General features: G+C 48.7%; 1 protein-coding gene across 1 annotated transcript in view; it reads right to left on the reverse strand.

Moving 5' to 3' along the window:
- Positions 1 to 13,847, reverse strand: part of arhgef19 (Rho guanine nucleotide exchange factor (GEF) 19) — an 89,478-nt gene that overhangs the window by 29,560 nt on the left and 46,071 nt on the right. The window contains exons 2-5 of the mRNA XM_070860945.1: positions 12,147 to 12,761; positions 3,045 to 3,485; positions 2,295 to 2,427; positions 1,405 to 1,478 (exon numbers count right to left, since the gene is read on the reverse strand). Coding sequence (XP_070717046.1) covers positions 1,405 to 1,478; positions 2,295 to 2,427; positions 3,045 to 3,485; positions 12,147 to 12,761 — 1,263 coding nt within the window. The remainder of the gene's footprint in view (positions 1 to 1,404; positions 1,479 to 2,294; positions 2,428 to 3,044; positions 3,486 to 12,146; positions 12,762 to 13,847) is intronic.

Raw genomic sequence — 13,847 nt, forward strand, 5'->3', positions numbered from 1 at the left:
GCCCCCCCTCGGTCGGCCGCTGACGGCGGCTGGATAAAGGCAGAGGAACAACTGGCTTGTGCGCCTCTCCCAAGGGCCTGGTCCTGCCCTACCAGCCCAGTATCATCTCCCCTAGAACGCCCGTGACATTCCTTTCAATTGGACGACGTGTCCGCACATCATTTGCAATTGTCCACTTTGCGGTTCATCTCCGAATCATTGTGCAAAGGCCCCCCGATGAGGCAGCCAGTAAACTGCGCTGCCCAGTGTAGCGCGGAGGCACACAGACCAGGAGGGTCCCCTGTTTGATCTCTGTCCCGTGCTGACTTCGCTGATCTCAGTCAGGTTAGACAGTAGAGCGCAAGAATTGGCCTCAGTGCCCAAGCCCGGGAGGGCAGTGTGCTACGGCTGTGAAGCGTGTACGTGGACACTGGGCGAAGACGCAATTTGGGTTTGGTACTTCTCCATTCCATGGGTGAGTAGCCTGCCAACACTCATCGCCTTGGCTCACACAGGAAGAATGGTGAGTTAATAGATGGCATGGGGCACCAGTGGAACCATCCCACAGCAAGAGTCAGCGTCTTTTGAAGAGGAGGGAAGCAATAGGGTGAGACACTGAATGGGGCCAAAATTGCCCCCACCCCGCTGGAAATGCGGCGCACTGACCGCAAGATTCCACAGCTTGGCTCCCCCCCACCCCCAGAGCGGACCGGAAGTCGGTCATTATGTTGGGTAGGAGTGGGGCAGAGAGCGGAGGTTCGGTCACGGGGGTGGAGGGGGGCGCGGAAGCGAGGGCGAGCGGATTGTCCGCCGCTGTCACTCATCAGCGTAGCGCTGATGACATCATCAAGCTGACACGTCATCATGTCGCTCCCCTTCACTTAAAGGGGAGGGCCACTGCAAACTCTGCATTTATTTTAGTTCGGTCCACTGGGCCACCAGGGAGGGTTCCGGCCAGGCCAGTGGTTTGCCACCCAAGAGGGGGGACCATAATCGTCAGGCCGACCTGGCAGTCAGCCGACAAGAAAAATTACAAAGGCGGCCGCGTCAGTGCGCCCTCCCCTTTAATGGCGGCCGCACCGCCATTTTACGAACACTGCAAACACAGTGCACTGACTGTTGGTGGCACCAAGCAGCAGTAGCAAGATTTTCTCCATGGAATTTCGTGTTCGGGGGTGGGGGGTGGGGAGGGAGAAACATCGGCGGTGTGCGCTCTGATGACGCACTTAGGGCGGATCGGCAGCAGCGGTGGTGGGAGCGGGTCACCGTCGGGATGGCATTCCGTCGCGTGGCCGGGCAGTACCAGGCCTCGAGACAAGGGACAATTTTGGCCCCAACATCTCCTGGTGCCCGTGGAACTGTAACACAGCACGAGTCAGAACTTTCAGGCGAGGAGGGAGGAGCAGCGAATTTATTGTTACTCACAGTTCAGCAGAAACCTGGAGTGTCGCCTTTCTCGCCGTTGTTTTGCATTTAATTCCTCTTCTGATCCCACTCTCCTGAACAACAGAAGTAGAAACAGATCCAGCTCACGTTTAACTTCATTCCTCTCTCACACACACAGTGTTATTTTGATTTAGTCAGTGTTTGGGATGTTACAGAACTGCCTGTGAGTTTGCATAATTGACATTTCTATTCTTGATATTAGTGTTGCAGTGCTTGCAAGTTACTGCATGTGTGTTTGCAAAAGTGCGTGTGCGAGCGAGTGTGTGTGTGTCTGCAAAAGTGTGTGTGCGAGCGTGTGTGTGTCTGCAAAAGTGTGTGTGCGAGTGTGTGTGTGTGTGTGTGTCTGCAAAAGTGTGTGTGCGAGCGAGTGTGTGTGTGTCTGCAAAAGTGTGTGTGCGAGCGTGTGTGTCTTCAAAAGTGTGTGTGCGAGTGTGTGTGTGTGTCTGCAAAAGTGCGTGTGCGAGCGAGTGTGTGTGTGTCTGCAAAAGTGTGTCTGCAAGCGAGTGTGTGTGTGTCTGCAAAAGTGTGTGTGCGAGTGTGTGTGTGTGTGTCTGCAAAAGTGTGTGTGCGAGCGTGTGTCTGCAAAAATGTGTGTGCGAGTGTGTGTGTGTGTGTGTCTGCAAAAGTGCGTGCGCGAGCGAGTGTGTGTGTGTCTGCAAAAGTGCGAGTGTGTCTGCAAGCGTGCGTGTGCAAGTGTGTCTGCGCGAGTGCGAGTGTGTCTGCGCGAGTGCAAGTGCGCGCGCACAAGAGCTTCTGCGCTTATCCCCATGTCCCAGTGTAAGGGTATAACCCAGTCCCAGGAATTGGTGTATGTGGCAGTTCCCGATGCTGGTGTGTAAACCACTCCCGGATGCTGGGTAAAGTGTTACCTTTGTAGGGTGCTTGATTTCCACAAGTTGGGTGGAGGACTGTCAAAGATGAGACCACCCCTCTGTGGCTTTGGAGACACATCACTGTTGATTGCGATCAGAGATTTACTCTTTTGCTTTGCAGTCCGTCTACCTGAGAACAAAATGTAAGAAGCGAAACAATGAGATAAGCCAGAATATCGAGAGACCCTGGCGTACCCAGGGAGATGGCTGGCATTGCACACACACACAGCTCAGGGGTTACCATGCACAGACAGCACATGTAGGTGCCAATCTATGTCTGTGCAAATATCAGACGCTGCCACGCCCTTCAAAACCATGTTGAAGAGATGGTTCAATGGTATTCCGGACAGTGGCCAGCCTATATGTGAGGAGGTGGCAGTGCAGTCGTGAGGGAGTGCTGCATTGTCAGAGACACTATCCTTTGTATCCTTGACACCCCCATCTCTCTGTTCTGAGCTTTCAGGTGGTTGTTAAAGATCCCATGGCACTATTCGGAGTTGTCTTGGCCAACATTCCTCCCTCAACATCACCAAAATAAATTTGTTGCTCATTCATCTCATTTACAGTTTGTGGAACTTTGCTGTATGCAAAACGGCTGACATTTTCCCACATAACTGCATTTCAAAACATGAATCATTGGATCTGGGGTGTTTTGAGCAGATGCTGAAGAAATGTAAGTTATTGCTTTCTATTCCATCTTCCAGTTCAGAGACGAGCAGACCTTGCTGTTGCACAATTAAACCTTACCTTCGAGGGAGAAGGTGGCTGTTGCCTTCTCTCGAGTTAATGACCTCCCCGACAGGGACTTGCTGAGTTTCAGAGCTTGTGCTACTTTCTTCTGGGAGAGATGCAGTCTGTTTATCAGTTCCGACGCGGAGAAGCGTCGTTTCTCCTGCTCCACGCAGCCGGCGATGTACGGCATCGGTCTCAAGCGGTCCATGGTGGGCAAGTCACTTCCTATCTCTGGCTCAGGCTCCAGGCCGGGCCGCGAATCCAGCGGCAGCTCGTCAGAGGCAGAGTCTAAAGGTATATCTTCATCTTCCAGCGAGAAGCTGCTGTTGAGGAAATCATTGTCTTTCAAGTCATCGTCGAACAGGGTCCCTGTAAACATGGACTCACAGTCCAGGCTCCCACTGCTGAAGGACTCATCACTTGGACTATCTGTAGAGTACACTCTCACTTTTCTCCCTGGAAAAAAAAACAAGACTTTGTCAACCAAATCCCAATTATACAAGTTTCAATCTGATGGCAAATGTGCTTGAGGAATTTTAAACCAATCGCCTGGGAAATTATAACTTCTACGTCTGGGGAGGTTCTGATGCCACATTTCCTACTCTTGGGCTTGGTAGAAGGAAAGGCTTGTCTCTCACATTTACCCTCTGACCTCTCTCTCCAACACTGTCATGTATGTAACCTTCACATAACTGTAACCTTTATGTAACAACACTGTACATTGTATACACCTGAGAAATGCACACCTTGACCACAGGGGGTGAACTTGTGGGAGACACTCCTCACCTGGTCATCCAGGTGTATAAAGGCAGGTCCCATGCAGGGTCATCACTTCTTGGTCCTGTGAATAAAGGTACAGGTCACAGAGTGACCTTATCTCCAGTATGTGCCTCGTGTTGATTTGCTGTAGTGTGTAAGGACACTACAAACACAACCTTTCACGTCGGTCACCATTTTACCTGCACCGCTCTGGGCTGTGAACTTTTCTCCCTTGTTCCTTCAGCTTTAAGTCGGCCACCTACACACTTTCCCTCTTCTCTACATCCTCGTGGTGTTCAAATTTAGAGTCAGCTCACAATCTCCTACTCACTTACTCACCCTTTCCCCAGACCACAAAAGCTGGAGCCCCTCGCCTCTTCGTCTCCTTTCCCCCCCGCAACATACAAGGTTTAGTAACCCGCGTTTGGTCTTACCCAATCACTACTCCTTGATTTACCTCGTCTTGCCTGCTACTGTTTCCACCTCGCTGAAGATAAATAATTTTTTTTTTTAAAAAGCTGTCTGTTCAGCCATCTGCAAGGCAACTCCAAGGTTATTAAACTTTTCTTTATTGTAGGAAAATAACCTACAATATTGTGTGCGACTTGTAGAGGGCAAACTCAGATTAGCCCATGGTGGGAAAAACTTCACTGCAGAATGTTGACACAAAGTCAATATCATTACATTCAGCCAATTTACACGTGGTCAATGATCCGCCAACCATGTTACCGCATCAGTATAAATATTTTCCATTTTTTCTGCTCCAACATGTTCCTCACCATCCCAGTGATGCACCATCTGACTGCTGCACTGACCAATTAAAGCACTGTCAAGGGATGCATTATCCGAGTGATGCCCTGTCCGAGTGATGCCCTGATCACTGAATGCACTGACCAAGGAATGCACCCTCCAAGGAATGCACCCTCCAAGGAATGCACCCTCCAATCTGCGTGGGTCATTACAATAGATAGGAAAACGTAGAAGAGCCTGTACCAATACAGCCCGAGGTTAGGTGTCTCAGTGTCTCACTAACCTTTTGATGAGGGCCACAATCCCAATCATTGTGCTGCTCAATGATCACAGGAGTTCCTGACTTAAGCCATGCTACTGTGAGCAGGTACTTCCACACAGAAAGCGAGAAAACCTATCAGCCCAATAGTTCTATTAAATAGTTCTACTTTAATGCGGCGCTTTCACTTGCTATATGGAAGCTGGGATAACTCTGCCTTCTAATAACGTTACCGTGTTTTTCTAGAGGCATAGGGGAGCTGGGTAGTATTAAAGGTTCTTAACATAAATTCACATCACTTATTATTAGGTTCACTCTTGATGGAAACCCGTCTCTGGCCTACAGGTAGCCATCCGACCTCGGAGTTTGGGGAACTGGACGGTTTAACAAGTACCTGTAGTAGAGGTCAATCCCGTCACGCGCAGCAAGGTCTGAGAGTTATGTGAAGAAAGCATAGGTGGGTAATGTCCTGTTACTATGGCAACAGTCAGGCTGCCAAATAATCTTATCTTATAAAAAGTTCAAAATGTAAATAAATACGGGCGGATTCCTCCAAAAATGGTTCTATTGCTACAGCAACAGTCAGTAGTTCATGTCTGGCATCTGGTGGAACAGCAGAAAATATCAATAAGGGCTAAAAATAGTCGCTATTGAATTTCACCAAAAGCAGAGATATACACACACGCACCATCTCACAACTCACACCCACTCCTCCTCGTATACACAAACACACTCTTGTACATAGTCACAACCGCAGACCTTATGCACACAGCAACAATCACACCCTCAAGCTTTGAACACTAATACACCCACATGCAATTTCTCACAAATACACGCACCCCCTTGTGCGCTCAGTCAAAACCCTACTTGCATGCATAAATTTGCATGTGCACACACATACTGTCACTCATGCACAAATAATCCTGTGCACACAGTCATGCACACACATACTTATACTACACGCTGGCATACACATACACTAGTGCTCAACAAACAAACAGATATGCTGGTTTGCACATACACTCACACCAATGTACACTTGTGCACACGGTCACACAAACATACACTCGCGTGCACAAAGTTGCACTGCACACTGGCGCACACACACTTGCACAGAACACTGATGAAATCATACACTTGTGTACATATACATAGGTAAATGCATAGTCATGCATAATACACTTGCACACGCACACAAAGCAGCAAACCTGAGGACTGGGAGAAATTTAGAATTCAACAGAGGAGGACAAAGGGTTTAATTAGGAGGGGGAAAATAAAGTATGAGAGGAAGCTTGCTGGAAACATAAAAACTGACTGCAAAAGCTTCTATAGATATGTGAAGAGAAAAAGATTAGTGAAGACAAATGTAGGTCCCTTGCAGTCAGATTCAGGTGAATTTATAATGGGGAACAAAGAAATGGCAGACCAGTTCAACAAATACTTTGGTTCTGTCTTCACGAAGGCAGACACAAATAACCTTCCGGAAATACTAGGGGACTGAGGGTCTAGTGAGAAGGAAGAACTGAAGGAAATCCTTATTAGGTGGGAAATTGTGTTAGGGAAATTGATGGGATTGAAGGCCGATAAATCCCCGGGGCCTGATAGTCTGCATCCCAGAGTACATAAGGAAGTGGCCCTAGAAATAGTGGATGCATTGGTGATCATTTTCCAACAGTCAATAGACTCTGGATCAGTTCCAATGGACTGGAGGGTAGCTAATGTAACACCACTTTTTAAAAAAAAGGGAGAAAACGGGTAATTATACACCGGTTAACCTGACACCAGTAGTAGGGAAAATGTTGGAATCAATTATTAAAGATGAAATAGCAGCGCATTTGGAAAGCAGTGACAGGATCGATCCAAGTCAGCATGGATTTATGAAAGGGAAATCATGCTTGACAAATCTTCTAGAATTTTTTGAGGATGTAACTAGCAGAGTGGACAAGGGAGAACCAGTGGATGTGGTGTATTTGGACTTTCAAAAGGCTTTTGACAAGGTCCCACAAGAGATTGGTGTGCAAGATTGAAACACTTTGTATTGGGGGTAATGTACTGACGTGGATAGAGAACTGGTTGGCAGACAGGAAGCAGAGAGTCGGGATAAACGGGTCCTTTTCAGAATGGCAGACAGTGATTAGTGGGGTGCCGCAGGGCTCATTGCTGGGACCCCAGCTATTTACAATATACATCAATGATTTAGATGAAGGAATTGAGTGTAATATCTCCAAGTTTGCAGATGACACTAAGCTGGGTGGCGGTGTGAGCTGTGAGGAAGATGCTAAGAGGCTACAGAGTGACTTGGACAGGTTAGAGGAGTGAGCAAATGCATGGCAGATATAGTATAATGTGGATAAATGTGAGGTTATCCACTTTGATGGCAAAAACATCAAGGCAGAATATTATCTGAATGGCGGCAGATTAGGAAAAGGGGAGGTGCAACGAGACCTAGGTGTCATGATACATCAGTCATTGAAAGTTGGCATGCTGGTACAGCAGGCGGTGAAGAAGGCAAATGGTATGTTGGCCTTCATAGCTAAGGGATTTGAGTATAGGAGCAGGGAGGTCTTACTGCAGTTGTACAGGGCCTTGGTGAGGCCTCACCTGGAATTGTGTGTTCAGTTTTGGTCTCCTAATCTGAGGAAGGACATTCTTGCTATTGAGAGAGTGCAGCGAAGGTTCACCAGACGGATTCCAGGGATGGCAGGACTGACATATGAGGAGAGACTGGATCGACTGGGCCTGTATTCACTGGAGCTTAGAAGCATGAGAGGGGATCTCATAGAAACATATAAAATTCTGACGGGGCTGGACAGGTTAGATGCGGGAAGAATGTTCCCGATGTTGGGAAAGTCCAGAACCAGGGGTCACAGTCTAAGGATAAGCGGTAAGCCATTTAGGACTGAGATGAGGAGAAACTTCTTCACTCAGAGAGTTGTTAACCTGTGGAATTTTCTACCACAGAGAGTTGTTGATGCCAGTTCATTGGATATATTCAACAGGGAGTTAGATATGGCCCTTACGGCTAAAAGGATCAAAGTATGTAGAGAAAGCAGGAAAGGGGTACTGAGGTGAATGATCAGCCATGATCTTACTGAATGGTGGTGCAGGCTCGAAGGGCCAAATGGCCTACTCCTGCACCTATTTTCTATGTTTCTACATATACACTCGGGCACATAAACACTTGTGGAAACGTATATTGCATAGATAAACTTGCATGCACATACATTTGTGTAAGCATGCATCCGTGCATGCCATATGTTGCTGCATGCATACATGTGTGCGCACACACTTTCAGAAACAGTGGTACACACAAACACCTGGGCACCCATATACTCTCATACATGTAATCATGTCCACATACGTTCACACACTCTAGTATATATGCGTACACACCCATGCAATCTCTCGCTCCTGATCACGTTACAGATGATAATTCACCAGAACACGAGCAGGCGCGCATGGCTTTATTCCAGTGAATGTTTTAAAATCTACTTGGCAGTATAAACATTGTACCATTGTAGCAACACGGGGCAGAGACTCATGTAACCCTCGTTACGCAGATACCAGCAACAGACCCCAAGCAAAAGCAGGTCCATAACCGGAAGTCACGCCAAAGAACTTGATAGTTCCCGTACTGCTGGGGTAGAGGGAAAATGTTGGCTGGTGAGGATAGCAAGCCAGGGTTGAATCATGGATGATGAGTATTCTGGTGATTTGTTTGGTAATCCTTGGAGATCAAGGAAGTATTTATGCAAAATTTTCGCTCAGGAGATCAGACGGCTCAGTTAGAGTCTATGATAGGTCTGTGGGAGGAGATTAAATAGTTCAGATCGAGTCCATGGCCTATGGGAGGAGCAAGCTTGATTAGCCTGTCTCACTCTGTACTTGGTTCTTTACAGATGGCAGATGTCTGCTGGTACCTTGCCCAAGTGCACATTTTTCATGTGTGAGCCTTGACCGAGATTGTTGGGGGTATCACAGCCAAGTCCAATGTTGTCCTCACCCGATATCCACACACTTTCACACTGTCCACCACTGGTGGCTGCAGAGTGGTCAGGAGAAGCTCTCTGGCTCCTAATGAAGGGGTGCTGAAGCCAACTGTAGTGGCCCAACCAGCTCCTTGAGTGAGAGGTGATGCATTTTGGCAGAAGGGATCAGAAGGGAACTGAATGGCACAGTTCTAAAGATTGTGCAGAGGGACCTGGGAGTCCATGCGCACAGATCTTTGAAGGTGGCAGGACATACTGAGAGAGTAGTTAGCAAAGCAGATGGGCATCTTGGGCTTCATAAATATAGAGGTATTGAGTACAAAAGCAGGGAAGTTAGGCTGAACCTTTATAAAGCTCTGGTTGGGCCACAACTGGAGTATTGCATCCAGTTCTGGTCACCACACAGGAAGGGTGTGAAGGTCCTCGAGAGGGTGCAGAGGAGATTTGCCAGAATGGCTCCAAGGATGAGGGATTTTAGCTACACAGGTTGGAGAAGCTGGAGTTGTTCTCCTTGGAGCAAAGGAGGTTGAGGGGAGATTTGATAGAGATATACAAAATTATAACGGTTTTGGATAAAGTAGACAGAGAAAGGCTGTTCCCATTAGCTGATGGTACAAGGAGTAGGGGACACAGATTTAAGGTTTTGGGCAAGAGATACACGTAAGGAAGAACTTTTTTACGCAGCGAGTGGTAATGACCTGGAACTCGCTGCTGATGGAGGGTGGTGGAAGCGGAGACAATCAACGATTTCAAAAGGAAATTGGATAGGCACTTGAGGGAAATAAACTTGCAGAGCTACGCGGAGAGCGGGGGAATGGGACTGACTGGATTGCTCGACAGAGAGCCGGCATGGACTCGATGGACCGAATGGCCTCCTTCTATGGGCTAGAAATTCAGCACCATTTCTGCCGGGTCTCTCGGCAGTATTCTTTGTTTTCGTCAGAAATCCCCCCCCCCCCCCCGGCGGAAATTTCACCAAAGAGTTCCGCCGGTGGTTTCGAAATACCGCTGGGGAGCGGACCGGCGGAAAAACCGCTACCGCCCAAGTTTGGTCACAGCGGTGACCCGTAGGTGAGTAGAAAAAACGTGCCCCGAGAAACCAGCCAGAGCTGGGCGGGAGGTATGAAGCCCGGCAAAAAAAGGCAAGTTCAAGTTTAAAAGAAAAATATTTTACAGCAATTAAGTGGAAAAGGTCCTAACAATGTTTTCTAATTTTTTTATTTTTTGGAAAATTGTGTGTGTGCGTTTTCCCCCTCCCTAGGCCCGACCCACAGCCTCGGTCTAAATTTGAGTAGGAACCGCCCAATTTGCCCAGGATCGCGTTTTCCGCCGAGAATCGGCGTGTAAGATCCATTTTTCCCCACTGGGTGGAATTTTTTTCTCGTATTTTTGATCAATTTTTCGCCGTTGTCAATTTAATAATTTTAGCGGTTTTTGGGCGACAATTCGGCGTTGGCGGATTTTGTGGAAATTCTAGCTCTATGACTCTAGATCAATTAACAGGAATGCACTGGACAGAGCCAGCGGGAGAAGTGCTGCAGTTCTTAAAAGTCCGAACAGTGTGCAGCACCCTGCTCCGTGGTTTGACAGCGCAGAGACCCGTAATTCTTTCAACTGGGCTCCAGAGTGAGGTACAGGAATGAAAGACCTGAAGCAGCACGGCGCTCCCACACGATACACACCGACAGCCAGGAACAGCTGAATAAAGAACAAGCAATGTTCCCGCTGTTCGCTGGAGTATCGCTTTGGTATTACGGCTTCTCTTCAGGGAAGGAAAGATTGGAGATCCCAGTCTGCCCAGCCTTTGCCAGCAGGGGATGTGCGTCAGTGGTCAGTGTATCCCTCCAGTGGCGGGCATGGTTGGGATCAGCAGCTTTCTGCGTGGGGAACTGTCTTGGCGCTCCAGTTCTTGAGATATAGGGGAATGGAGAGACTGAATACAAAACCAAGCATCCACTTGTTCTATTCCCAGTGAATGAGTCACAGTGACTGAATTTTGCTTTGAGATATTCCAAAAGGTATAATAGAACTGGAGCGCCAAGACAGTTCCCCACGCAGAAAGCTGCTGATCCCAACCATGCCCGCCACTGGAGGGGTACACTGCCCACTGACGTACATCCCCTGCTGGCAAAGGCTGGGCAGACTGGGATCTCCAACCTTTCCTTCCCTGAAGAGAAGCTGAAATACCAAAGCGATACTCCAGCGAACAGCGGGAACATTGCTTGTTCTTTATTCAGCTGTTCCTGGCTGTCGGTGTTGTATCGTGTGGGAGCGCCGTGCTGCTTCAGGTCTTTCATTCCTGTACCTCACTCTGGAGTCCAGTTGAAAGAATTACGGGTCTCTGCGCTGTTATATCACAGAGCAGGGTGCTGCACACTGTTGGGACTTTTAATAGGGGTCAGTGGATGCTCTCGCAATAACTTAAAAAGGGAGATGCACTTGAAGTGCCACAACCTGCAAGGCCACGGACTAAGAGCCGGAAAGTGGGATTAGGCTGGATAGCTCTTTTTCGACCGTCGCAGACACGATGGGCTGAATGGCCTCCTTCTGTGCCGTAAATTTCTACAATTCTATGAGATGTTTCTAAAGGTAAACAGCTTGGGGGTGGTGGTTGAAAATAAATAAAGCAGTGCAGTAACGTTTCGGGCTGGAATTGCTTGGGCTGTTGTGTGTCATAACATTGCGCTAATGAAGATTTCCTCCGCTGAGGGAGCACTGCACTGTCGGAGGTGTCATTTTTTGGATAAACCGAGGCCCCGTCTTCTCTCTCAAGTGGATGTAAAAGATCCTATGGCACTATTTCGAAGAAGAGCAGGGGAGTTATCCCTGGTGTCCTGGTCAATATTTATCCCTCAATCAACATAACAAAAAAAACAGATTATCTGGTCATTATCACATTGCTGTTTGTGGGAGCTTGCTGTGCACAAATTGGCTGCCACATTTCCTACATTACAACAGTGACTACACTCCAAAATTACTTCATTGGCTGTAAAGTGCTTTGAGACATCTGGAGGTTGTGATAAGTATAAATCCAAGTCTTTTTTTCCTAAGTACTTCATGTTCCACATTTATGAATTAGGTACAGAACAATATTTACTGCCCTAGGTCATAGCTCAAAGATCAAATCTTGCCCGTGACTGCAGACTGTGGCTTAGAGAGGCGTCTGGGGCGGTATCGGATGGGCCACCGTCAGTGGAACTGAATATCAGGCGCTGCGTAGAACGGGCGGCCCATCCGACAGCGGCCGTTTTGCGCCAGCGCCCCAGACGAATTTCTAGGCCGGGTGAATCAAAAAGTGACTTCACCCTCTTTGTAAACTTTTTCAAAAAAATCGGTAGCTAGAACAAGTGGAATATTTACTTGCTGTTTTGTCGTGGTCCGAGCCCTGCGAGGGCCGCCTCTGCAGACCGCTCGGCTCGCCCCTCTCGGACTCCGCCAGCAGCGTGTTGAGGGAGAAGTCGCTCTTGGAGGCGGTGGTGAAGTTGCTCTCGGTGGCCAGGCTCTGGTGCGGCCAGCTATCCGCCTTGCCCACCACCTGGCGGCCGCTCCCCATCCCCGCCGTCCCTCGGGCGGCCCCATCTTGCAGCGACAAGCTGCCGGCGGAGCCTCGCACCGCAAGGGGCTGGGACTGGGACTGCCAGGCTTTGAACCGCAGCTGGCTGTCCCTCGGGGCGCTGCCGTCGCTGGCCGGCAAGGCGTGCTGCCGCTTGAGGTCCGCTTTGGCTCGCAGACTTTGCTGCCGGCACAGGCGGGCGGCCGGCTCCTCCTGCTCGGCCTTTGCCGTCCCTCCCTCGCCGTTTGGCTGCTCCGCCCCGCCCGGACCGAGGGCAGCGCTGATCCGCCGCTTCACGTTCAGCATGTAGTCCGGCAGCACATCGAACGAGGCGCTCTCCTCTTTGCAAAGGGCCATGTGGTTCTTCAAGCAGGGGCTGTCCTTCAGGGCTTCCATCTCCTCGCCATTGGAAATATGCATCGCTGCAGGACATCAAGGAGAAAAGCCATTCAGAACCAACAGAAAGTCAGGCACAGAACACCAACCAACAACTGTGTCAGAGCTGAGACAGAGAGAGAGAAAAAAGGGCACTGAACCAGTCTGATATTATTGTGAACACAACACTCATTGAACTGCCCCACTACCTCAGTTGGGGCATTGCAACTGATCTCAGCATCTCTGGTTAGAGATGGGACAACAAGGACAGAGACTCCCCCCTCCCTCAACCGCCCTCCTGATTACTGTCCACGGATACTGTTGGAAAGTGTAGATGTCAGGAGAAGATACTGTGCAGTCCAATAGGCCGCTGGACTCACTGCCTGGGACTCATCCTTCAGGAATGGCCACTTAGACAAGGACACAATGGAAATCGGCATCAATGGAGCTATGCTCGAGCACCTCCAGGAGAAAAACAAGAATTAAACCAATGAACACGACAACTGAAATCAGCAGAATGGGGCAAGCCTCTGGACAGGTACCATTGGTGTCAGTGAGCTGGTTGTTTTAGAAAGTAGTATTGTAGAAATGGGCCATGTGTGTGTGCTGAAGGAATGCAGACCAATTTTATCTCTTTAGCTGTTTAAAACCAAAGGAACATTTCTTTCTGCAGTAAATCAATCAGCCAGTCACAATATACAAATCTCCAGTGCCAGCCAGTAGGTAAAGAAATCATCCCTCCGGTGTGAGATAAAATTAAATTATGTCTGCTTCAAGAAAAACAGTCTCTGCTCAACCCCACCCAATCACAACAACAGAAACTTGCATTTATATAGTGTCTTTAGCGTAGTGAAGTGTCCCAAGGCGCTTCACAGGAATGTTATCAAACGTACCTTGACACCAAGGCACATAAGGAGAAATTAGGACAGGTGACCCTGGTCACAGAGGAAGGTTTTAAGAAGCGTCTTAAAGGAGTAGAGAGGCAGAGGGGTTTATGGAGGGAATTCCAAAGCTTAGCGCCTAGGCAGCTAATGTTGAAGAAAATTGAGGATGCCCGAGAGACCAGAATAAGAGGAGCGCAGGGATGTAGGAGGGTTGTGGGGCTGGAGGAGATTACAGAGGTAGGGAAGAGT

The sequence above is a fragment of the Pristiophorus japonicus genome, chromosome 18, assembly GCF_044704955.1.
Source record: "Pristiophorus japonicus isolate sPriJap1 chromosome 18, sPriJap1.hap1, whole genome shotgun sequence".
Lineage (NCBI taxonomy): Eukaryota > Metazoa > Chordata > Chondrichthyes > Pristiophoridae > Pristiophorus > Pristiophorus japonicus.